At 41.9% G+C, this 26,853-nt stretch overlaps 1 protein-coding gene across 1 annotated transcript in view; it reads right to left on the bottom strand.

Moving 5' to 3' along the window:
• TENM1 (teneurin transmembrane protein 1) overlaps positions 1–26,853 on the bottom strand; it is a 698,125-nt gene that overhangs the window by 245,935 nt on the left and 425,337 nt on the right. The window contains exons 16-17 of the mRNA XM_033947005.1: positions 10,973–11,092; positions 7,667–7,928 (exon numbers count right to left, since the gene is read on the bottom strand). Coding sequence (XP_033802896.1) covers positions 7,667–7,928; positions 10,973–11,092 — 382 coding nt within the window. The remainder of the gene's footprint in view (positions 1–7,666; positions 7,929–10,972; positions 11,093–26,853) is intronic.

The following is a 26,853-nucleotide window of genomic DNA, read 5'->3' as shown; positions in this document are numbered from 1 at the left end:
GAAAAATATCACTATTTCCATTTTTTAGAACATTTATTAACACAGCTACGTTATCTTAAATGAAAAATAATTTTTTTTTTCTAACTTTGTTGTCTGGCCACATACTTTTTTTTCAATTGTGTTGGTCCCTGTTTCTGGTTTCTACTTTCCTCATCTCATAATATTATTGCCAGAACTTCATGTTTGTCATTTTCCTCTCCTTTTCCTTTCAGCTTTCTTTAATTTATTTCTGCCTCTGTCCAGATTTAAGCCCTATCCCCACCTTTTATCAAGCTGCCCACCTTTTATCAAACGCCTCCAACGTGTCCAAAATGCAGCTATCCGCCTCCTACACAACCTCAACTACCATGATCCCGTCTCCCCAGCACTCCGCGCTGAACACTGGCTCCCAATTAGCCAGCGCTGTGCTTTCAAGGCCCTAGCTGTAGCCCACAAGAGAATTTATGCCACCACCCCCTCCTACATAAAATCCAAGCTTCCCATCTACACCCCCACTCGTACCCTCCGCTCAAAATCGGAAATACGCCTATGCATTCCCCCTGGAAGGTCCCTCCTCTCAGAAACTGCCCGCAAACGATCCTACAGCCACTTCATTCCACATCTCTGGAATCAACTCCCCCCTCAACTCAGGCAACAGAACTCTTTATTGACATTCCGTAAAATGGTAAAGACCCTCCTCTTCAACTAAAGGTCTCCCTCAGTCTACACCCCCCCTTAAACCCCACCTCTCTCTTTTGAAACTAATTTTGAAAACAAAAAGAAAATTTGAAAATTATAAGAAAACTATAAGAAAAATTAAGAATAAAATTTCACATGTGATTTGGGAGTTTTTTGACCAAGGATGTGTCTGCTATGATTAAATTCTGTTTAAAACTAGCCTGTCTATGTGGGAAGCCTATAGAGCCCCTATTAGACACTGAGGTCTTTTCTCCCTTTTTTTGGAAAGAAAGGTGATTTTTTGTCCTGTATTTTGGAGGGTGCAGTATTTTTGTGATTTATTGTGGGCATCCTTTTCTTCAATTTCTTTGATATTTAGGATTACAATATGAGCCAGAAATGAACCAGCTGTATGGATTTATAATCAGAATGAAAGCTCAGTTTGGCGCGTACAGTGGGAGAGGGTAATGTGAGCCTGAAAACGCAGCTCGGAGTTACAGAGGAAGGCGATTGCACAAACGGGCTTCATAGCCAAGGATTATAATAAAATTAGCCATAATGCTAGAGAGGAGTGAAGTGGAAAATCCGGAGTGGATCAGAGAGGGGAATTTGGATTGGACTGAGGAATAACGAATGCTCAGGTGACCTAAAGTATCTTAGTAATCCCTGCTTCCTGAAGCAGGTCAGACACTAAAGCCTGCAGGTAGGCACTGGAAGACTAGGGGCTACTTTTACTAAGGTGCGCTAGCGTTTTTAGCGCACGCGGGAAATTACCGCGCGCTACGCTTCTAGAACTAACGCCAGCTCAATGCAGGCGTTAAGGTCTAGCGCACGCTATCCACGCATTAAAGCCCTAACGCACCTTGGTATAAGGAGCCCTAAATTTATCACACTTGCTCAAACTGTATGTTTCACCGAATCCCTAAGTGAACAGAAGCTGATACAATATCTACATGGCATAGAGTTAAACATTACATCTTTCTGCAAATGTAATGCATAATCATTAGTTGCTGATTTTAGCAGACTGAAAATATCACAAAGTGAATATGGCAGGTGTAAAGGCTTGAACACCCTTTCTATAACACCTCTTTCAGGAGAAATAACAGCTTCCAAATATTGCCCGTAGTTAGCTAAGACTTTCTATTCTTGTTTTTGGAATTTTTCCTTACTTTGCTTTGCATATCTTTTCTAGCTCAGAAATATTCCAAGATTTGCGTGCAGGGGCAACAATTCATTTTGAAATTACGACCTATACTTTCTAGCATGTACTTTGCAACACGGATGAAACATCTGTAGAGAGACCCCACAGACTCGCAATGCGAGTTACGGAGAATACCGCAGAAGTAAATGTATTTAGATCTGACAGTTACCAGAAATACAGACTCCTAATTCTAGAGTTATATGTTAGATAATGACAGGGGAACAAATTTGTCCCTGTCCCCACAGGAACTCAATTTCTCCATCCCGTCCCCGTGAGTTTTGTCACTGTTCCTAATCTAATATTTGTGTGTCGCACACACCTAACCAGGCTCTAGGCGACTTGAGGAAAGATTAGGAAGAGGGTTAGGGAGGAAGGAGGAGTGGAAGGGGGGGACAGGAAACATAAAACTTAGGCAAATTAAGTAAAGGTCAGGTGCTTATGATGATTCTAGAAGAATTAGTTGTCGAAGAGTGAAGTTTTCACTTTATTTCGGAATAACGTATGGCTGGTTTCCATTCTTATAGTCACTGCGATGTCCCTCTCCCTGCCTCATTGCCTTAAGCGCACAGGCCTCGAACACTTAGGATTTTAAAGTGTTTGAGGCTTGTGCAGATGTGGACGGAGCTTAGGCATTGGTGGATTGAGGCATTATGACATCACAATCTGAGCTCTAGAATGTTACTACTTAGGATTTTAAAGGGTTTGAGGCTTGTGAAGATGAGGACAGCTGAGGCATTGGTGGAATGAGGCGTTATGACATCACAATCTGAGCTCTAGAATGTTGCCACTTAGGATTTTAAAGGGTTTCAGGCTTGTGCAGATGAGGACAGAGCTTAGGCATTGGTGGAATGAAGCATTATGACATCACATCTGAGCTCTAGAATGTTGCTACTTAGGATTTTAAAGGGTTTGAGGCTTGTGCAGATGAGGACGGAGCTTAGGCGTTGGTGGAATGAGGCATTATGACATCACAAACTGAGCTCTAGAATGTTGCTACTTATTATTTTAAAGTGTTTGAAGCTTGTGCAGATGAGGACGGAGCTTAGGCGTTGGTGGAATGAGGCATTATGACATCGCAATCTGAGCTCTAGAATGTTGCCACTTAGGATTTTAAAGTGTTTTAGGCTTTGTGCAGATGAGGATGGAGCTTGCAGGAACAGGAAAAGAACTCGTCGAGACAGGATGGGAAAATGAGTTCCCGTGGGGAAGGGGAAAAATTTGTCCACATGTCATTCTCTATTATATGTTCAAATTTCCAACTAGCACACAAATTTGCGCAAGAAACTCACAGAATAAGGATAGTTGCATGTGTAACTTAATGACAATTAGTTGCTAATTGGCCTTAACAACCAATTATTGGCTATAGTCAGTGCTAATTGGCCCTAATTGGCATTCGCAGGCCTAACTGCCCTTATATGGTATTCTATAAGTTGCATACTCGACTTCTAAAATGTACAGCTGGAAAGGAGTCATGGACTTGGGAGTGGGAATGGGCAGGTTGGGAACATGTCAAGCATTTAAAGTACAGCGCTACGTGAATCTGGTAGCACTATAGAAATGATAAGTAGTAGTAGTTATGAGCGTGGGTTATAGACTACTAGTATTTATGTGCCTAAACTGTCTACAGCTAGACACAGTGGCATAGTGGGTGTGTGTGGGGGGGGGGTGGGGGTGGGGTGGGGGGGATGGGCATGTCGACAGTCCGGGCGCCGTGTCAGTGGGACGTCGGTACCTTTCCACCCTGTCCCACCACACCATACATAAGAACACAACCAGTCAGACCAGTGGTCCATCATGCCCAGCAGTCTGCTCACGCGGCGGCCCCTAGGTCAAAGACCAGTGCTCTAAATGAGTCCAGCCTCGCCTGCGTACGTTCTGGTTCAGCAGGAACTTCTCTAACTTTGTCTTGAATCCCTGGAGGGTGTTTTCCCCCTGTAATGGACTCCGAAGAGCGTTCCAGTTTTTTTTTTTTTTTTAAATATCTTTATTAGCAATTGCAAGGGAACATACAACCAGTAGGGGGAAGAACAGAGAAAAGCTGAACAGCCAGGGAAATCAACAAGTGAAAATCATGGATCTCTGGGTCAAGAACTTCCTTACATTTGTACGGAATCTTTTCCCTTCTAACTTTAGCGAGTGCCCTCTCGTTCTTTCACCTTGGAGAGGGGGAACAGTCTCTCTTTCTCTACTAAGTCTATTCCCTTCATTATCTTGAATGTTTCAATCATGTCCCCTCTCAGCCTCCCTTTTCAAGGGAGAAGAGGCCCAGTTTCTCTAATCTCTCGCTGTACGGCCACTCCTCCAGGCCCTTAACCATTTTATTCACTCTTTCTCTGGACCCTCTGTAGTTCTTTGCTAGTGAGAGCAACATTCTGCTTGCTGCTCACACACAGCCTAGTTCCCCTCTGAATCACTTCCGAGTCATGGCACCAAGAAGTGATAACAGAGGGAAATCCAAGCCACTCACGCTGGCGAAGATTTAGAGGTACGGGGGAGGGAGAGTGGTGAGTGTGGAGTAGGAAAGAGTGGGGTGAGGGGGAGCATATGGAGAGGAGGGCATGGGGGGGCACAGGGGGCAATCACCGCCCCATGGCGCCTCCTACCTTTACTATGCCATTGGCTAGGCATGAGCAGTATTTGCCAGCTACCGAGTTAACATACGTGCTTGTGCCTAAATTTAAATTTAGGCATTGAAATGTGGACTTATACATAGTATTCTATAATAGGCTGTTACACGCAAAATGGCCATTATAGAATTTGCATTTACTTCCAAATTCTATATATGGTGCTCTAATTTGTATTAAAGATGTATAATGCTGAATGTTTTTTTTTTTCTTGTTTCTTATTTATTACTTACAGATTACTATTTCATCATAAAGAAAAATATTTCTTTACAGACAATATTTATACAATGTGCATCAGTCCTCCTCCACCCAAGATCATAAACCTAAGGTTAGGACCACAAATTGAGGGGTCCATCATCGCACCATTGTGTTCCCGCCTCTATGTCATGATAAGTTATTCTATAATGTTCCCAACCTATCACTTCAAGCAGTATAGGTATCCTAAATATTCAAAGTGTCATAATATAATAACTTTAACTTTTTTTTAATTTTTTTATAAGTACTTATTTGGAACACTCGCTCTCCAAAACGGTGTGTGATGTAGAAAAATCCAATTTGGGGTCCAAAACATGGGCCTCTCAACCCCAAACCGTGAAATAATAATTGTAAAAACCTCTAATTTGCTCTAATTTTTATGCCTAAATTTGGGCGTGCTCCCAGATGTGCGTGCAGGTTAATTAACAAACCTTCAACTAGCAATAATTGCGTGCTAACAATGGAATTATTGCAGTCAATCGGCATTAATCAGGATTTCCGTGTGCATCTACTTATGCTCTATTCATATAAGGAATGGCGCCTCAATCACATAGTGAGTATCTGAAAAGGGTGGGTGCCAGGGGCGTTCCCAAAAACTTACACGCACAACCACAGAATACTGCCTGAGGCGCGCCTACACCTGGTTCAGCCAGCGTAATTCTGGGCAAGAGAAAACACTGGTACCATTTTTGAGTACCAGTTACAGAATCTAGCCCCATAATCCCCAATTCTATATATGTTGCCTAAAAAAAAAAAAGGCTTTGATTAGAATGGCGTTTATAGCGTGATTCTATAAAAGGCACTTGTCATTGCCTATCATCCAGAAGGTCTCAATTTTAGCAGTTCTTAAACTAATAGTCAATCTGTCCGATCAAATCGGGAAAGATTCCGGAAGACTGGAAGGTGGCGAATGTTACACCGATCTTCAAGAAAGGTTCGAGGAGAGATCCGGGGAACTACAGACCGGTGAGTCTGACCTCGGTACCGGGAAAGATGGTAGAGTCACCGATAAAGGACAGCATCATTGATCATCTTGACCGGACACGGGTCTGATGAGGACCAGTCAGCACGGTTTTAGCAAAGGCAGATCGTGTTTGATGAACTTGCTGCACTTCTTTGAGGGAGTAAACAGACAGATAGACAAGGGCGATCCGGTCGACATATATCTGGATTTTCAGAAGGCATTCGACAAGGTTCTGCATGAACGACTACTTTGGAAAAAAGCAAGTCATGGAATTGAGGGTGAAATACTCACGTGGATTAAAAACTGGCTGGAGGCATAGGAAACACAGAGGTGGGGGTCAATGGACAATACTCGGACTGGAAGAGCGTCACCAGTGGGGTGCCGCAGGGCTCGGTGCTTGGACCCGTGCTCTTTAACATCTTTATAAATGATCTGGACATAGATACGACGAGCGAGGTGATTAAATTTGTGGAGTGATACGAAGTTATTCAGAGTAGTAAAGAATGCAGGGGGATTGCGAAGATCTGCAACGTGACATAATCAAGCTCAAGGAATGGGCATCGACATGGCAGATGAGGTTCAACGTGGATAAGTGTAAAAGTGATGCATGTTGGTAAACAAAAATCTCATGCATGAATACAGGATGTCCGGGGCGGTACTTGGAGAGACCTCCCAGGAAAGGGACTTGGGAGTTCTGATCGACAAGTCGATGAAGCCATCCACACAATGATGCGGCGGCAGCAAAAAGGGGCAAAACAGAATGCTAGGAATGATAAAAAAGGGGATCACGAACAGATCAGAGAAGGTTATCATGCCGCTGTACCGAGCCATGGTATGCCCTCACCTGGAGTACTGCGTCCAGCACTGGTCTCCGTACATGAAGAAGGACACGGTACTACTCGAAAGGGTCCAGAGAAGAGCGACTAAGATGGTTAAGGGGCTGGAGGAGCTGCCATACAGCGAAAGATTAGAGAAACTGGGCCTCTTCTCCCCTCGAACAGAGGAGATTGAGAGGGGACATGATCGAAACATTCAAGGTACTGAAGGGGATAGACTTAGTAGATAGGACAGGTTGTTCACCCTCTCCAAGGTAGGGAGAACAAGAGGGCACTCTCTAAAGTTGAAAGGGGATAGATTCCGTACAAACGTAAGGAAGTTTTTCTTCACCCAGAGAGTGGTAGAAAGATGGAACGCCCTTCCAGAGACTGTTATAGGGGAAAACCACCCTCCAGGGATTCAAGACAAAGTTAAGACAAGTTTCTGTTGAACAAGAACGTGCGCTGGTAGGGCTTAGTCTCAGTTAGGGTGCTGGTCTTAGACCAGAGGGCCCGCCGCGTGAGCGGACTTCTGGGCATGATGGACCACTGGTCTGACCCAGCAGCGGCAATTCTTATGTTTCTTATGCCCGACCTCTTGTTTCCCAAGATCTCTTAAGCCCTACCCCTGCTTCCTGCTCCCCTTTACATATGACCCCTATATATTGTACCTGTATCCTGGCTTACCTCTATAAATTGTATCTATATTCGCCGATTGTCCAGCCCTTCTTTGTTATTCATTTGGGCTGTGATCAATAGCTGCTTTTAGGATATTTCCAAATAGGATTTGTACATCTATTCTCCCTCAGAAAGTAAAATAAATTTGAACTCACCTTCTTTGTTATTTCTACACCTAGGTTACTTAGGAGTGAATACATAAGGAATCTTCAAAAGGCTTCTGCACTTTTATTTTTTTGAACACTATATATTAAATATCTCTAAAGCAAATTACATCACTTTTCCACATAATCACCCTGCTCTGCAATACATTTTCCCCATGACATTCTACCACACGCCTCTTGCCACCTCTCCCGCACCATCCATTTCCTGCCAAAATATGAAAGTGCAGGAACTTTTTTGAAGAACCCTTTGTATTCTGATTTTCCATTCTTGTAGTCAAACCGCAGGAAATGAAATACAGCCACTATACCTGCAGCTCTGGAATAACCGTCCCTCTGCCTGGACAGGACCCTGCAAATGCCGTTAGAGGTGATGAAAGTACAATTGGGTTTGGGGTGACAAAGTTGCTGATGTCACACGACGGGTGCTCCACCTCTGCCCTCTGCATCACGACCTTGTCTATAACAATAAATCTGTTCCAAGGCAGCCACAATGTCCTCTTCTCAGTAATGAATGGAGAACGCTCAAAGAGGAGGGTGACAGAGATGCCTCCAACTGCAACTAGGTCAAAACTGAAAAGAAAAAGAGGATACATTTGGGCATATAACAATAAGGGAGCAAGTTTTCTCCTAGGACCAAATGAACTATGAATAGAAATACAGAATTCTTTTACTAAATTGACAAGATGATTTTTTTTTCCATTTTGTTGGTTAATATCTGAGCAGGACCTCTATTTTCCCTTATTTAGCAGAAATGTTTGTCTTGGGTGTCCTATACCACTGGCATTTTGCTGTTCTGCTGTCATGCATACTAACTATAGCAGTATCCCACAAACTTTTTTAAAGCCATGGGCTGTGGCTGGAAGGCATCTGGAAGTGCGCGAATGTCGACATGATGATGTCACGTGCTTGTGTAATGTCATCATGTTGACATCTGCGTATGTGTGGAGGCCTTCCAGATGGAGCCCTGAGCCTGAAATAACTATGTTGGGTGTGTGTGTGTGTGTGTGCTGGAGGAGGACAGGTGCAGAGAGGAGGAGAGGCACCAGTGCGAGAGGCAATTCCTGTAAGCAGACACCCAGCCCCTCTCCTCCTCGCTGCTGTCTCGCTGCACACCCGAAATCCTGCCACAGCACACAGTTTGCGATACACTGAACTATAGAGTACACTATGATCTTGTAAAGTTAGACAAACAAAGAAACAGAAGCAAACAACTAAATTAGTTGAGAAACGCCATTTGAAATGGTGAAAATTAAAGCACCTGCCCCGTGCCTAAATAAAAGGTGCCGGAATCATGTCTACATAGGTGCTGAATGCCAAAGTAGACGCGGCCATCACTGCATAGGCGCAAATCATGCAAAGACATATGCTGGAAATATAGGTCTGGAAAATACTGGCCTACATTTCCAGCGCCTATCTTTGCCTGGGGATACAGAAAATAGTGAACAACTTGTCATTAGGGGAACCCCCGATCAACTGAACCGACAGGACTCCCCGAAACTGCAGCTTGGGAGAGTCCTACCGGCTCAGCTGATCGGGGATTCCTCTGCTGCAATCAGCTGAACCAGCAGGGAGATTCCCATTTCCTCTCTTCCTCCCTCCCACCCACAGATCCCCCCCCAGCCTCCCTCCAAAGAGAGCCCCCTCCTGCTGAGCCCGACACTCCACATACCCTGACACCCACCAATACCTTGACATCCCCTAGCCCCCTTCTGATACCCCCAACATCCCCACACACCCCTCCACACCCTCCTCTACCTTTGGATGAAATTGGCAGGAGAGATGCCCACTCCCTCCTGCCGATAGGGCCGCCTCTTCAAAATGGTAGCCCTTCTCCCTCCCAGTGCATCCCAAGATGCACTGGGAGGGCCTAAGACCCTAAGCCAATCAGGGTCTTAGCCCCCTCCCAGTGCACATTGGGATGCACTGGGAAGGGCATAAGGCCCTAAGCCAATCCCAAGATGCATTGGGAGGAGGAATGGCCACCATATTGAAGAGGCAGCCCTATCAGCAGGAAGGATCAGTGGGTAGGAAGGAGAGAGGAAATGGGGATCTTCCTGCCAGTTCAGCTCATGATAGCAAGGGAATACCTAATGAGCTGAGCCAGCAGGACTCCCGAAGCCGAGATCAGCGGATGGAAAGCCCTGGGAATCCCTGGTCAGCTGAGCCGGCTGGACTCCCCGAAGCCACGATCAGCTGATGGCAAGCTGTAAGTATTTAGATTTTTAAGGCACAATTCTCTTCAGGCTCTATCGTGTGATTGACATGCGATCGGTGACCATTTTTAATGAGGATCGTTATACCTTCCCTTTCAATCTAACAGTAATAAAGTGTCTTTTTCTCTTGTTCCATTCTGAACATATTTCATGTTTAAGGCTTAAGTTGCTTTCATTTTTGTTGCCACACATATTTAAGCCTGATTTTTGCTTGCCATGTAACTGCATTTATCCTTGTCATTGTTAATGGACTATTTCTATAAATTATTAATGGATGTTATGTATATAAAGGAGGCCATATTTAATCCACAGTAGTCAGTGTTTTTAAACACTGACTATTATGGCCTGAATTTCACCCAGATAGTCAGTGCTGGCCTATCTGGCTACTGGCTCTGAATATTTAGCCGATATGCAGTGCAGGTACTTAGATAACTAACTAGGAACAGTTAGGTCTGCATTAATTGAAGATTAAGGTCATTTACCCAAATAGGAGCCACTTAGAAAATTACTGGCCGAGAGAGCATCCTACATGGTTAAATCACTTGTGGCCACCTAATAGCTGATATTCAGCAAAACATAAATAGCAAAAAAGCTTTACTAACATTAGTCATCAAGCTAGCCAGGTATTGGTCTGAATACTTGCTAGTGCCAGGTTAATTTCCAGGTAGTGACATCAGGGGATTCTGGGTACTTTAGCCCAATCCTTCCTCCTCCAGAAGAAATGTCAAGCCCAGAACCAAGCCCTCCTGCCCGCCGGGCCTACCTGGAATCTCTCTGGTAGTATAGGCATGTCAAAAGGGCAGGAGCAACGCCCACTCATTCCTGCCTGTTGGAGGTCCAGCCTTAAAATGGTCAACACGACCCCTAGCAGTAGACGTGCAGTACTTGTGAGTCATGATGGCTAACTGAGCTTGGGCCTGCAAAGGGCAAGAGTGAGTGGGCATTGCACCTGCCCATAAAACACCCCTAGACCACCAGAGAGCTTCCAGGTAGGCCACTAGGAAGCCTATGAGAGTGGGGGCTTGGCCTGGGACTCAATTATTTTTCAAGGGGAGGGAGGGAGGGATCAGAACTTATTTGCCCTTATATGGGTCTTAGCCAATATTCAATCGGGGCCCAAATAAGTGTCACATGCAAGTCAGGGATAAGACCCAGCAGTTAGCACTTTTTGAATTAGCCTCAGATATTCAGTGAAGGTACCTGGAGTTAGCCTGGTATTAAATGCACAGGGCTAATTCTGCTCCTTTGAGGGCTGAATATTGACCTATTAGTTTATATTCTCTCTCCATGTTTCAATTCTTGTGAGTGCAAGTGTTTTTTTTTTATGGTTTCAGCCTAATTGCTCCATCCCTGTGGCTAACAGCTTTACTTCTTAAAAACCAAGAAAAATTCATTCTCTACCTTCCATCCTGACGACTGATGGTATATCCAAAATTATTGTGGTTCAAGAAGCTGACATTCACACCAACTAGCAGGGTTCCATCAACTGTGATCACCTGGCCTCTCACGACACATACACGACTGCAAGAGAAAAAAAAGTATGACTTAATCTATAGCTCAAGGTGCAGCTGGCATTAGCAGTTCACTTATCCAATGACATACGAGAGGGTTCTGGAAAGTTCTTAGCCCAACCAACTTCCTAAATTCTGAGCATTATTTTGCTACTGTAACTGAAAAGAGTGTTTTTTTTTATTTTGCAAAGTACCAATTTGCAGAATCGTAATGCTATGTTTTGACATTGTTTCAGATCATGAACCATGTCAGCAGAAAGTGTGGTATTGTCAAGTGTGGAACTCTGAATCGTCATGAATATCCTATTCCTGCAGAAGAAAATTCCAAAGGTAATCCATAAATGTAGGATGCAAATGCCCATTATACTCCATAGTGAAGAAGTGGTGTGCAAACTTTCAGTGTGGAAATTTCAAGACCGAAGATGCCAACTTCTGAAATTGTTGACCATGTGCCTGTCCTGATTTTGGCAGATTGGCGAATATCAGCTAAAACAATTGCTGAGACATTATAGATATCCAGGGAACGTGTTGGCTGTATAATCTACGAGCAGCTGGGTATGAAGAAGTTGTCAGCCAAGTGGATGCCCAACTCCCAACGAGAATTGAAGTTGAGTGGACACTTTCAAGTTGATTTTGCAGCATTTTCAGTGAGCTGGTGCCAACCTTTTTTGAATGACCAGGTACTGTTGATGAAACATGGTTACATCATTATGATCCTGAGAAAAAACATACAATGGCGGCACTCAGGTTCTTCAAGGCCAAGGAATTTAAGACCCAAAAGTTAGGAGGAAAGGCCATGGCCATAGTATTTTGGGATCAGATAGGTGTTATAATGACTATCTTCCAAGGGGCAAAACAGTTAATGCAGAATACTACTGTAACTTGCTATGCCAATTAAAGAAGCATTGAAAGAAAAACCTACCATTTTCGTCGCTATCCTTTGGTCTGCTTCAAGTCTTTTTATATCCTTGGCCAGGTGTGGCCTCTAAAACTGAACAAGTTATTCCCCTTGTTCACCCCTAAGTTCAACACACTAGGTGCATCATGTCTGAAGTTTCTGTAAGCCTTCCAAAAAATACTTTGGTCACTGAAATATTGCTCTGCTGCTGCAATCACCTCCGAATAACTCAAAAATTGTCGCCCTTTGGTTTGGAAACAGAAAATAGTCAGATGGAGCAAGATCTGGTGAGTAGGATGAATGGTCTGTGTACAGAAACCCTAAATGTGCCAAAACATCCATCATTGCAAAATAATGCACCTGCTCACAGTTTGTGCCCCGACGAAGAAGCCAAGGACAACTACACCTACACAAGAGAAGACGACCTCACAGCCAATAAGGGAGAAAAAGCAGGAAGGGACAACTCAGACACAGGAGGGGACGACCACACAGCAAACAAGGGTGATAACACAGGAGCAGTAAATGATACCGTAATTGAAACTACAGGGACAGCCAAGAGTAGAAGGTCCAAAAAGGTAACACGAAGGGAACTTAGATGTATGTATACGAATGCTAGAAGTCTGGGTAACAAAATGGGGGAACTAGAGACAATAGCAAGACATGACATATTGGATATCATTGGCATAACAGAAACATGGTGGAATGAAGAAAACAAATGGGACACAGTACTACAGGGATACAAACTGTATAGAAGAGATCGAGTAGGGCAGAAAGGTGGAGGTATTGCTCTATATGTTAAGGAGGGAATAGATTCTGTTGAAATGGTTACAACAGAAATGAAAGAGAAGCTTGAGTCACTCTGGATCAAAATTCCTGGTCAATATGGCGCAGATACGAAAATTGGCCTTTACTATCGTCCACCAGGACAGGCGGAGGAAACTGACTCAGAAATGATGGAGGAAATCAAACAAGAATGCAAGACAGGCAATGTAATTATATTGGGAGACTTCAATTTCCCAGGGATAGACTGGAAACTAGCAACCTCCAACTGCGGCAAGGAAGCCAAGTTCCTGGAGGTGCTAGGGGATTGCTTCCTGGAACAAATGGTAAAAGAGCCGACAAGAGGCAACGCCACCTTGGACTTGGTCCTAAATGGCCTCACGGGACCGATAACAGAAGTGGAAGTCATGGTTCCACTGGGAACGAGTGATCACAATGTAATCAACTTTAAACTTGACATCGGGAAAGGGAAACATGCCAAAACCTTAACCACCACCTTGAATTTTAAAAAGGGTAAATACGATAGCATGAGAGCCATGGTAGAAAAACGACTCAGGAAGATGGTGGACAAACTTGAAACGGTTGATCAGGCATGGACCCTACTGAAAAATACTATCACAGAAGCACAAGATCTCTACATTCCGAGGATTTCCAAAGATCGGAGAACAAAGAGCAAAAGAGAACCGGCATGGCTTACCATACAGGTGAAGGAAGCCATAAAAGAAAAGAAGGACTCTTTCAAAAAATGGAAATGCATAAAGACAACCGAAGCCTGGAACAAACATAAAGATGATCAGAAGAAATGTCACAAGGCGGTGAGGGATGCAAAACAGGAATATGAGGAAAAAATAGCCCAGGAGGCCAAAAACTTCAAGCCCTTCTTTAGATACGTGAAAGGGAAAAAACCTGCAAAAGAGGCAGTGGGACCCCTGGACGACCAGGGAAGAAAAGGGTACATCAAGGAAGATAAACAAATCGCAGACAAACTAAATTCCTTCTTTGCGTCCGTCTTTACGAAGGAGGACACCTCAACAATACCTGAAGCGGAGAAAGTGTTTGCAGGAGAAATAGAAGACAGCCTCACCACAGTTGAAGTGGACTTAGACCAGATATACTATCAGATCGACAAACTTAAAAGTGACAAATCCCCTGGACCGGATGGGATTCATCCGAGAGTCTTAAAGGAATTGAAGGTTGAAATCGGAGAGTTATTGCAAAAACTTGCAAACCTGACAATCAGAACTGGACAGATACCGGACGACTGAAGGATAGCGAACGTCACCCCAATTTTCAAAAAAGGATCGAGAGGGGAACCGGGCAACTATAGACCTGTGAGTCTTACGTCTGTCCCTGGCAAGATGGTTGAAGCACTGATCAAGGATAGCATGGTCCGGCACTTGGACGCACATGACTTGATGAAACCCAGTCAACATGGATTCAGGAAAGGGAAATCATGTTTGACGAATTTACTCCAATTTTTTGAGACCGTGAACGAGCAAATTGATAGTGGGAAGCCGGTGGACATAATATACTTGGACTTCCAGAAAGCGTTCGACAAAGTTCCACACGAAAGACTTCTCAGGAAACTACAAAGCCATGGCATAGAGGGGGATATACAAAGGTGGATAGGCAAATGGCTGGAAAACCGAAAGCAGAGAGTGGGCATAAATGGGAAGTTCTCCGACTGGGAGAAAGTGACTAGTGGTGTACCCCAGGGCTCGGTACTTGGGCCGATCCTTTTTAATATTTATATCAATGACCTGGAGGAAGGAACATCCAGTGAGATCATCAAGTTTGCAGACGATACAAAACTATGCCGGGCGATCAGATCGCAGGATGATAGAGAGAAACTCCAGAGCGACTTGTGTCGGTTAGAAACATGGGCGGAGAAATGGCAGATGAAGTTCAATGTGGAGAAATGCAAGGTAATGCATTTAGGCAATAAAAATAAGGAATACGAGTATACAATGTCAGGTGCAACTCTGGGGAAGAGTGAACAAGAAAAGGACCTGGGTTGTACTGATAGATAGGACCCTAAAGCCGTCGGCACAATGCGCGGCAGCGGCAAAGAAGGCAAATAGAATGTTGGGCATGATAAAGAAAGGAATCTCGAGTAGATCGGAGAAAGTTATAATGCCGCTTTATAGGGCAATGGTCAGACCACACTTGGAATACTGCGTCCAACATTGGTCTCCCTACCTAAAGAAGGATATAAAACTGCTGGAGAGGGTGCAGAGACGAGCAACAAAACTGCTGAAGGGTATGGAGAAACTGGAATACGAGGACAGACTTATAACACTAGGATTGTTCTCCCTTGAGAAAAGGAGACTGCGTGGGGATATGATCGAGACCTTCAAAATACTGAAAGGAATCGACAAAATAGAGCAGAGAAGATTATTTACATTGTCCAATTTGACACGGACTAGAGGACATGTAATGAAGCTAAGGGGGGACAGGTTCAGGACTAATGTCAGGAAGTTCTGCTTCACTCAGAGAGTGGTTAACACCTGGAATGCCCTCCCAGAGGAGATTATGACGGAATCGACCGTCCTAGGCTTCAAGAGCAAACTAGATGCATATCTCCTTAAGAGAGGCATATAAGGATATGGTGGACTATAAATTAAGCCAGGTGTACACCTGGCAGGGCCTCCGCGTGTGCGGATCGCCGGACTTGATGGACCGAAGGTCTGATCCGGAGAAGGCAGTTCTTATGTTCTTATGTTCTTAAAAGAAGTACAAGAAGAGACTAGAAGACCTCAACATGTACCGTGTACTCTGGAGGAGAGAAGGGACAGAGGTGATATGATACAGACATTTAAATATTTGAAAGGTATTAATATAGGATCAAAGCTTTTCCAGAGAAAGGAAACTGGTAAAACTACAGGACATACATTGAGGTTGAGGGGTGGTAGACTAAAGAGTAATGTTAGGACATTCTTTTTCATGAAGAGGGTGGTGGATGCCTGGAATGCCCCCCCCCCCCCCCCCCAGGGAGGGGGGGGAGGGGAAAACTGTGATGGAATTCAAAAAAGCATGGGATGAACACAGAGGATCTCTAATTAGAATATAAATGAGAAAACTTTCACAGTCCGAATCCAGCAAAGGAGGTGGTTTGGACAGACTGGAGTGAGCTTTCAATGGCAATGTCAGTAGTTGGAACCTAAGGACAGTATCGGGCAGACTTCCAAGGCCTATGGCCCAGAAATATTTTAATTTAATCATGAAATTGTAATGCATGTGATTACAGGGCAGACTGGATGGTCTTTATCTGCCGGGATTTACAATTCCCCCCCCCCTACACAACTGCAATAGTGGTTTTAGCGTAGACCTGCATGCTGAATGGTCTTCGCTGCTCTCGACACTCAGAGTTCCTATAAGCTTTGGGATCAGCACAGAGCATTCAGCAAGCTGGCCTGCGCTAAAAACCACTTTTTGTAAAAGGGGTTGGGGGGGGTATGTTATTATGTAAGTTTTATGGCTCCATGTCATCCCCTTCTTGGTTGGGTTGAGACGTTTTCAGCATCCCCCTCACAGCTTGAGTAAACTTGATGCATTCAATCAGTATGAAAAGTTTACCTAGAGTAAGTAGAGACATTCCCAGAGCCATGCATACCTTTGAAAAATTCTTCCATATGCGAGTAAATTAACCCTGAAAATGTAACTGAGTCAAAGAGCAGGTGTAAATTTTTACAGTGGAAATGTATGTATACTTTCTCTTTGAAAAGCTGACAAAGCCTGCAGAATGCCAAAGCCAGCATGCATGTACTTTTTACACATTCATAGAGTCGTCACCTCACCTCTGATACTGCATCCTAAAATATTGTTTTTAGTTCAATTACTCTGCAGATGACAGTCATTCTGGAGAGAAGTCACATTTTAAAGGGATCTCTATAACAGAGATTATGCAATTGGACAGTACAAGGGGTTAAAGATTCCTTAGTGGCACAGGGGCTGAGGAATGCAGCAAAAGAGAAGGATTTATTGGCCTCATTTGGAGAAACAGAGGAAACACAAAACAAGGCAATGGCTACCAACGAGAGTTTATTCAGTCCAGCAAACCGGTAGCAAAAACAATACACAGCTATGTTTTGACACATAATTGCCTGCACCAGGGGGTCACAACACAACTTGCAAAGACAGTAGTCCAAACACATGTGTAAAAGGAATGTAAGGAGAAAATTGGAAGTACTTGAAAACAATAGTTGCATTAATAATTTACATTTAATTAATTTTACAAAGGTCTCAATTTCCCCAAAAGAAATGATAAAGCGTCACTTTCTGGAAACTCTTAAAATTCCTGAGAATTCTCTACCACCATTGACAAGAGTGTATTATTTACCTACAAAGATTCAGGATTTACAGAAGAAAGAAGATTTTGGGAAAACCTCAGGAAAGTTCTCTAGATATTTCAGCTTTATTGGAACAGTCAGATAGAGAAGTGGCCACTCCAGCCACTCTCTTATTGACTGTGGCTCTGGCTCCAGACAAAGATTGGATCTATAACTTTTCTTCAAAAATAAAACTAGAGACTTCCTTGGTTTCCATATTCAAATTTTTCCGGATGTCTCTAAAGAGACTCAAAAGAGAAGAAGGGAATTTCTAATATTGAAACCAGGTGTGACCCAGATTGGGGGGGGGGGGTATTTTTTCTTAGATATCCTTGTAAATGTGTAGTAAGGTATCATACTTTAAAATATGTGTTCTTTGAAACGGCTCATTTGACGGCTTTCCTTTCCATGAAGCGCCTTGAAAATGATCTGTGTTCAAGTAATAATTTAGCTCTATTTCAGTATCAGATAATGCGATTTCTTGGTTGTTATTTTATACTTTAACCACTCCTATTCTTAAATCTTGGATCCTAATTTTGAGGACTAGTGTGTGATTAAGTAGAGAGATATTTCCTACTATAGTTTGATTTATTTTCTGGATGGAAAGTAATTTAAATATGTTTTCTTAATTGCACTTTCTGTACAAGATGTTATGCTTGTTAAATAATGTGAAAATCTATAAATTTTAAAAAAATAAGATAAAAAAAAGGAATGTACCCAAGGGTCAACAAATGGATTCTCGTTCTAGAATTAGAGTCTAGTAACCGTTGTACAATATTGCAGAAGCATTTAAAAAAAACAACAAAAAAAAAACTTTTGCTATGCTACGTTGTGGTTCAACTTTCGGACATAACTTCACAGCCATTACACAAAAATATATTTGTCCCTTTTATATGAAAATAAGCAGTTTTGAAACAGTTGTAGTTGCAAACATTGTTGAATGCCACAAGCTTACCTCTAGGGGTCCTTATACTAAGGCTTGCTAGTGCGTCCTTCGCGCGCACTAAATGCTAACGCGTGCTAACACGTCCATTTTATCCTATGGATACCTTAGCACATGTTAGCATTTAGAGCAACGCTAATTTTTAGCGCATGCTAAGATGCACTAGCGTGCCCTTAGTGAAAGGTACTCCCTTAACTTGGCCAAACAGATTGGAAGCAATAAGAGAAGCTGATCACCTGGGACAAATCTCACATCCCCTTTGCACCTCATCATACTAATTAGTCTTGTCTAACCTGGTCCTCTTTAGGTTCTCCTGTGCTAAATATGTTGTTCACTTGGGCCTCCTTTGCAGTATCAGCCTATATATGAGTACTAGTCTTGTCTGGGTTCTTCTCATATCTTCCATACCATGCTCAAATGTTCTATACATTCAGTTCAAAAGGTGTGAAAGTCTATCAGTTCTTGGGGAACCTCATAGATGGCAAAGAACAGCATCAGTATCAATTTGCTTTTTGTATTGGGTATTATCAGCGATGAACTTCCAGGGACACCGTCTTGAGTGTCTGATTGAGGACAGTAGGCTGCAGTCTGGTGGTCATCTACTATTTAATTAATCTATATATATAAATCGGAGGTATGTATGTATTGTGTGTATGTGCCGCGATCACGCAAAAACGGCTTGACCGATTTGAACGAAACTTGGTATGCAGATCCCTCACTTACCTGAGGTGATATGTTTCTGGGGGGTCTTTGGCGGCCCACCTGCACACGTGGGCGGAGCTACAACAGAAATTTCACATTTTCACCCATTCATGTCAATGGAAAAAATTGTAAAAAGCTGCCATTCTCACAGTAATTCAAAACCGGCTTGACCGATTTGAACAAAACTTGGTATGCAGATCCCTCACTACCTGGGGTGATATGTTCTGGGGTCTCGCGGCCCACCTGCACACGTGGGCGGAGCTACAAACAGAAAAATCAGATTTCACCCATTCATGTCAATGGAAAAAAATGTAAAAAGCTGCCATTCTCACCGTAATTCCAACTATAAAAACACTTTCTATGACACTATAACCACTAGGGACATCGTTTCTATTCTACCACGGACACCATACATATAGAGTTTGTATGTTCCTAACTGTGTTTGTAACTGTTTCCTTCATGCACCCCCAGTTTATAATGTTATTACATTACATGAGTACTCACATATGCTGAACTTGGAACACAGGTTCCATTCTGAACTGGGAAACAACTGCATGGAGTTTCTTTTCAACCTGAGTTTCCACATATTGAGTTGTTTAAATCATTACTGAAACTTTTGGATGCCACTTATTCCAACATATCTTCCTTTTCAGTTTAAGAGATTGCCAAATTCCAGTGAGACTTGCATTCTCTATCACAATCAACAAATCACAGGGACAGACTATTACATACTGTGGAGTGGATTTAAGATCCCCCCTGTTTTTCCCATGGACAACTCTATGTTGCTTGCTCAAGGGTGGGTTCACCCAAGAATTTATATGTTCTTGCTCCAGGAGGTGAAACTAAAAATGTTGTTTATAATCACGTTTTGCGTTAGTTGTATAGTATTCATTTTGTCAAATATTTCACATTATAATTTGAATATTGTACTTTTTATTAAGCTGTAAAAAATACTTTCATTCACCACTATAAAGTATCTTTATTGAATCCATTTACAGTGTTATTGCTATAATTAAATACCCGTGCAACGCCGGGGCATCAACTAGTTATTTATATAGTGCTACCAGCCTCATGCGGCGCTTGTACAGAGTCACGAAGAAGACAGTCCCAGTTCGAAGGAGCTTACAATCTAAACAGACAAGATAGGATGCCATGGATACAGTTAAGGAGTTTTTAATCCCAACATTCAATAGATGCTTTTCACTAGCCAGTACATAAAGTCACTTTTACTAATGGTGAGAATCCGTCTCAGGACACCCTCATTACTGAAGATTTTAACCTATTTGTTTGCTATAATTTGGTAGAAGTGGACCAATAGCGGGACAGCAGAGTCTACAGTGATCACAATGCACTGAAACTCAACTGTGCTTGTCAATTCTGATATCACGAAGGGCAATCTTTATGGTTGACACAGGATCAGAAGGGCTTCTGTGTTTCTTATAAGCACTACAACTTGCTCCAGCTAAGAAAGAGGCATAAAAATAATTTTCTTTGCTCTACCACTGCCAAAGGAAAATGCCTCAGCGCCTTGCAGCCCATTCCTCCTCTCCAAATCTCTCCTGGTGGTATGAATATATATATGAGAACAATCTACTATAGAAGGAGAAAAAACATGCAAATCTCTCCTTCCTTTCCTTTCCATGAAGCGCCTTGAAAATGATCTGTGTTCAAGTAATAATTTAGCTCTATTTCAGTATCAGATAATGCGATTTCTTGGTTGTTATTTTATACTTTAACCACTCCTATTCTTAAATCTTGGATCCTAATTTTGAGGACTAGTGTGTGATTAAGTAGAGAGATATTTCCTACTATAGTTTGATTTATTTTCTGGATGGAAAGTAATTTAAATATGTTTTCTTAATTGCACTTTCTGTACAAGATGTTCATTGTGGATATCCTGAAAACCTAACTGGCCAGGTGTGACCTGAGGACTGAGTTGAGAAGCACTACTCTACCTTAGCAGCAATTTGAAGTTCAAGGTGCCTCTCCTATTTGCATCCTAGTCAGTCTCTTTAGCTTGGCCCAGTCTTATCCTTGGAGCACTGTGAACTTCAGGCCCATACTATGGGCTATCAATTTTTCTGCCCTCATTTCAACATACATGAACACATCACAGCCCTGTAGTATGGAATAGATGGAGTGTTTACCTGGGGTCCACCAGGGCTTTGGAAGAGGCTCTCTGTAATATAGTAGCCATTGTTACTTGTCTTAAAATTTACCCTCCCCAGAGTTCACCAGACCAAAAAAAAGTTCCAATCTCCATAGTTCATATGTGGTCAGTCCCAGATGGCATGCTCCATTTACTATAAGAAAACATTGTTTCCTGGTTCAGTGTCTTCACCACCTCTGCACTTATAAACAATTCACACATCTCTTTGCCAGGGCCATGAATGGGGGTCAGCTTGCCCCTTCTGGGCCGGACCCTGCTTTTCTTCATTAGTTTCTTTTTACTGAGTGCTTACTCTTCAGCCTCCAGCATACATCACAAACAAGGTTCTGCTCTCAAATAGGTGCCCCTCTGCATAGAAAAAGTTTACCACACAAGACATTAATATACTAGCCCAGTGTTCTTCATCCACCGGTCCATGGACCAGTGCCGGTCCACAGAAATTTCCTGCCGGTACCACAGGGCCAGCAATGTGCATCAGGCCCAAAACAGTATACTTCAACCGCCGGTCCACGTTGCGATCGATGCAGCGTTATGTTCGAGCCAGCTCCCTCTTCCTCACTGATTACAGTGCACAAAGCCACGGGCAGTGGCTCCTATGGGCATCCTGCGCCTGAACCGGAAGCCTTCTCTCTGACGTTGCAATGTCAGAGGGAAGGCTTCCAGATTGAGGCACAGGATGTGCAAGGTGCAATTAGTGCTATTATGGGGGGCGGGGGTCTGGGGTGGAGATTGGGTAGAGATGGGCTGGGATCTGGCCCACTGACTTAGCCCAGTGTTCTTCAACCACCAGTCCACGGACTGATGTGGTGTAAAAAGGTTGAAAAACACTGCACTAAGCCCATAAATGTTTGATGTGCCGATATTTTAGATACATTACAACCAATTTTAAAAGAAATTACATTGGTTGCCAGTCTGTTAGCGGGTAAAGTTTAAGATTTTGAAAACAATCCATCAAGGGACAGATGATACTCTACCAGACTATCTGACCAAATGCATGAAAATATATAAAACTAGTAGAGTTTTTGAGATTGGAAAATAGGATGCTGTTGGATGCAAGAATGAGAGACGAAATTAGGTATGTCTCCACTAGAAAGTCTTGGTTGTCAATTGCAGGTCTGGCGCTTTGGAATGGACTGTCCGGAGCAATATGTTTTTGTAACAATGTAATCCTATTTTGAAATTACTTAAGGTGCATTTTTAAATCTTAGCTTTTTAGCTCTCTCTTTGCTTCCAACAAAAATGTTAGACAATGTTTATTTTTTTTACCATTTTACTATGCAAGCTTTGTAATGTGATGTAAAATGTATTGTAAATTTCGACCTTTACTGTACAGTTTACTTATAAGCCATTTAGGAGATAAGCGGATAATATGTTTTCTAAACTCAGATAAAACAAAATTCCTTCTGACTCGACAAGGCCAAAACTCCCACCATTATACAGAACTGAAAATTTAAAAACAACCAAATACCCAATACAGCCCGAACTCAAACTCCTAGGAGTAATGATAGACAGATGCTGCACAATGCAGTCCCAAATCAATAAAACATCCCAGAAAGCTTTTTTAATTATGAGAAATCTACGTAAAATAAGAAAATTCTTCGACCCAGCACAATTCAGGCTAATGGTCCAATCCCTAGTCTTAGGTCTACTGGACTATTGCAATTTTCTCTATCTACCTTGTCCTGCCAACATGATAAAACAACTTCAGACTATACAAAACACTGCCCTCAGACTGATCTACTCCTGAGAAAATATGATCATATTACAACTGCCTTCTTAGACTCTCACTGGCTACCTATGCAAGCACAAATTCAATTCAAATTCTACTGTATATTATTCAAAGCATTAAACGGCTCCGCCCCCCCTATCTAAACAACCGCCTAAACCAGATCCTCACCTCAAGACAAAGAAGAACTCCGAATCCTTTTGCCTTCCCCTCCACTTAAGGGCACTCAGCGCAAAAAGATGTTTGATAACCTTCTGGCGACGCAAGCAGCAAAACTTAACCACTCATCTCCAACCTGTTGACGGCAACGGGCGACTTCAAAACTTTCGAAAAGAAATCAAAACTCTACTTTTCAAAAAATTTATCCAGATATCTTAACCCAACCGTTCCCCCTCCTCCTAGATAAATTCTCCCCCAAAACCTCCACTTAAATAATCTCTTCCTCCCCAAAACACCAACCAAGTATTCAGATCCCTGAAATGTAACGTAATCTTATTTGTACTCTAACTGTAATCTATTTGTTATATCACACAGTAACGTACAGTCAATTTAATATCCAATTTGCAAGTTCTTCCAGAATTAATCCAGCTACCTCTCCTCCCTTGTAACAAAAAACAAAACAAAACCCAAAACTGTTGTAACTTCACTGTAAATGTCCAGTTAGCTCTTTTGTAATCCGCCTTGAACTGCAAGGTATAGGCGGAATAGAAGTCCCTAATGTAATGTAAATAAGTAAGTAGTCTCCAGTGCCACATATTGCTCCTGAAGTCCTTCATAGTGGCCCTCAAGCAATTGGCTAAAATGATCTTCAAATCTTGTAAATGTGTTAAATTAGTAATATGTGTATGTGTAAGCTTGAAATCTTATGGTGGCCCTCAGAGCTTTCTCATATTCACACTGTGACCCCTTTAGACTACTGCAATATAATTTATTTGGGGTTACCTAAAAAGATTATATTAAGACTTTGGTTGATGCAAAATGCACAGTACAGGGTAAAGCTTTGGATTCTTGCCCAGAAATAGCTAAGAAGAAAAAAAATAAAAAAAATTTAAATTGAATCAGGTTGGGCAGACTGATGGACCATTGGGTCTTTATCTACCGTCATCTACTATGTTACTTAATCCCCCCCCCCCATTGCCCCAGGTACATTAGATAAGATTGTGAGCCCACCAGAAGAGACAGAGAAAAATGCCTGAGTACCTGAATAAATTCATGTAAAAGGTTCTGAGCTCCCCTAGGAGAACGGTATGTAAAATTGAATGAATGAATGAATGAATAAATAAATAAATAAATACTGCATGGCGCTGTTTTTTATGCATGCATTTGGAAACTGTGCACTGAAACTCAATGCCTATTTCTAACAATCCTTATTAACATCAACCCTTCAGGGTGTTTCTATTCTAATTTTGCTTTCTACCATTCCATTTTTATCCTCATGTTTTTTTTTACCTTATTTAAACAATATTTTTCATTCTCGTTTATGTAAATTGGAAGCTATAAAAATGATCGCTTGCTTTTTTTTTTTGGGTTTTACCTGCTTTATTTCATATATTTTATGAAAAGCTTCTCGTAAAGAGGTCTCATCACCATTCCCCGCGTTGCCTTTCCATTCCTCTACTCTGTTGTTAATTTATTTCATTTCTCATTTCACACTGACTTCTCTTTCAAGTCTTTTACTGTTTAATGTTCCTCATAATTTATGAGCCACCAATTTATGTGACAGATCATCCAAATCATCATTATCTCTGCATTATCTTTGCCAGTCACTGGTAAGTCATTTTGTTTGCCATCTTTCATAGATGCCCACTCACAGACTTCTGTTTGGATCCTTTTACTTTCCTGCATTCTGCATAATTTTACATCTTACCCAGAATTTCTCTACACAATGACTCATAAAAACTCATTATTCTATATGCATCTATATTGAATGGACTTAATATATTAAGCTTTAAAATATATTTATAACATGCTACATTCTTTATCATTCTTTGTAGTGTTTCCTTCCAGCTAGGGACAATACATTTTCTTTCCAATTTGTCTCTTTGTTATGGTAGAAATAAACCACAGTTTAATTGGAATATTTTTAAGCCCTGGAAAAGTCAAATCAAAGCATTAGGGCTGTGTATTTTTTGGTGTGCACTCAGTTGATTAGTTATTTTTATTTATTTAACATTTGCTATATTGAAATTTCTGTACCTAACAGGTTTAAGCTGCTTACAATCTAAATACTGTTCAATAAAGTAGAAAAAGAACACACATACCCCACACATCCCTTCTCACACCCCCTAACATTTGGATGTAAACATCGGCAGGGGGGATGCCTACTCCCTCCTGCTGATGTAGCCGCCTCTTCAAAATGGTGGCCCTTCCCCCTCCCAATGCACCTTGGGATGCACTGAGAGGGGCCTAAGGCCCTAAGCCTCCCAGTGTATCCCAAGATGCACTGGGAGGAGGAAAGGCCACCATTTTGAAGAGGTGGCTACATTAGCAGGAGGGAATGGGCATCGCCCCTGCCGATGTTTCATTGTGTTGATAAGTTTATGCTGTCAGTGAAGAGGGAAGTGAAATGGATTGGTTATGGATGTGAAGCTTGACCATGAGAGCACAAATTGCTATGATTGTGGCATGATTTCTTTTGGAGGTACAGTCTAAGAAGGGAATCAACATGAAGGAAAAAGGACGTTAGGAGAGGAGGGTATCAACTCGTTCACCATATAACATGGAGTAAGAGACAGGTATTAGGAGGACAATGACTCTGCATGGTTGGCCTGGAGGCAGTGGTAATCTGTATGTCTATGTTAGGTGGGTGTCCACATACCTGTGCTACGTGGGTAAGAAGGCTTGAGTGAATATCCATGTCTTGAGGGTAACTTTAAATTCCTTGAGCGAGGGAATGTTGTGGATAGTGAGAGGTAGAATATGCTAAGCAGATGGACTAGTAAAGTAAAAAGTTGGACAATGTGCACTCCAGTTTGTGGCTTGTTGTGGGCCAGGTAGGATTAGGTAGGAATCCATTCAGGGAACAAAGGAGCCAAACTGGATTGTGGGGGGGATGGTGAGATGAGCAATAAGCCTTTTATTAATCTGTTTACATTTTTTGCATTTACCAAATGATTTATCCCATGGATTCTATATAGAGCGTACAAAATTGTGTGTTCAAATTCGGGCACGCACCCAATTTGCACACATAATTTAATTAACAAACCAATTAGCACTGATAATTGGATACTAATAATCACTTGTCGGTGCTAATGGTCAGTATGCAGGTTGCATACTGACCATTAGCAACCTTTGAATACCTCCTGCAATCGATCATCTCATTGATCCTGCAAACGATTTTCTCAATGAAATGCTTCACAGCTTATTACAGCTCATTACAGCCTACAGAGTGCTTTAAAGATTGTTGGGTCTCCTGAAGCAGACCACGAAACGGGGCCCACGTCGAGACCCCTAGAGACATAAGTTTATTTCTAAAAGACAAGTATACTTATGATCCAGTGAGATATATCACATATCAGAATTTTTGAATTTACATCACATTGATATAGTATTGAAATAGGAATTTTTTCATATTTTACTAACTAGTTCTCAGAGAGTGACGTTGAACTACCTATGCAATGACTGGACGGTAAACTATTTACCCATAAGAGAGGTTTTTCACCCCCTCTTCAGAGTTTCACTTCTCTGAGCATACCTTATAAAGCATCTTCATTCTCTCAGCACTAGGTTCCAGTATAGTCAGGTCTTGTATTGACTTCATACATATATTTGGACTGACTTTTTGTTATAAATATTTCCCTGAGTAGTGTGAACAAAATTTAAAGATAGCAGATGTAAATTTGAAAAAAAAACAACCCAAAAACCTGATAAATAATCACTTTACAAATTAACAAATAGAAATAAAAAATAGAAACAAAAAAATAGAAAATAAGAAAATTCCATTTTATTGTACCAATCTATTTTCAATTAGAATTCAGAGGCCAAAACCTCCTTCTTCAGGTCAGTACAGTATACTGCTTGTTACCGTATTCTGTCCTGATCTGAGGAAAGGGGTTTTGGTTTCTAAAAGTAGTAAAACATGTATTAAAATTAGTCCAATAAAAAGATTACCTTATTTCCATTTTATTTATAAATGGTTATCAATACAGTTACAATACTACTTTATTCTAACCCTTTCTTTTACCTTTTGTTGTTTCTGCTTTAAATCATCTTCTTCTCAGTCTC

The sequence above is a fragment of the Geotrypetes seraphini genome, chromosome 5 (assembly GCF_902459505.1).
Source record: "Geotrypetes seraphini chromosome 5, aGeoSer1.1, whole genome shotgun sequence".
Classification (NCBI taxonomy): domain Eukaryota; kingdom Metazoa; phylum Chordata; class Amphibia; order Gymnophiona; family Dermophiidae; genus Geotrypetes; species Geotrypetes seraphini.
The sequence above is the reverse complement of the archived record's forward strand: the minus strand, read 5'-3'. Positions and strand labels throughout refer to the sequence as shown.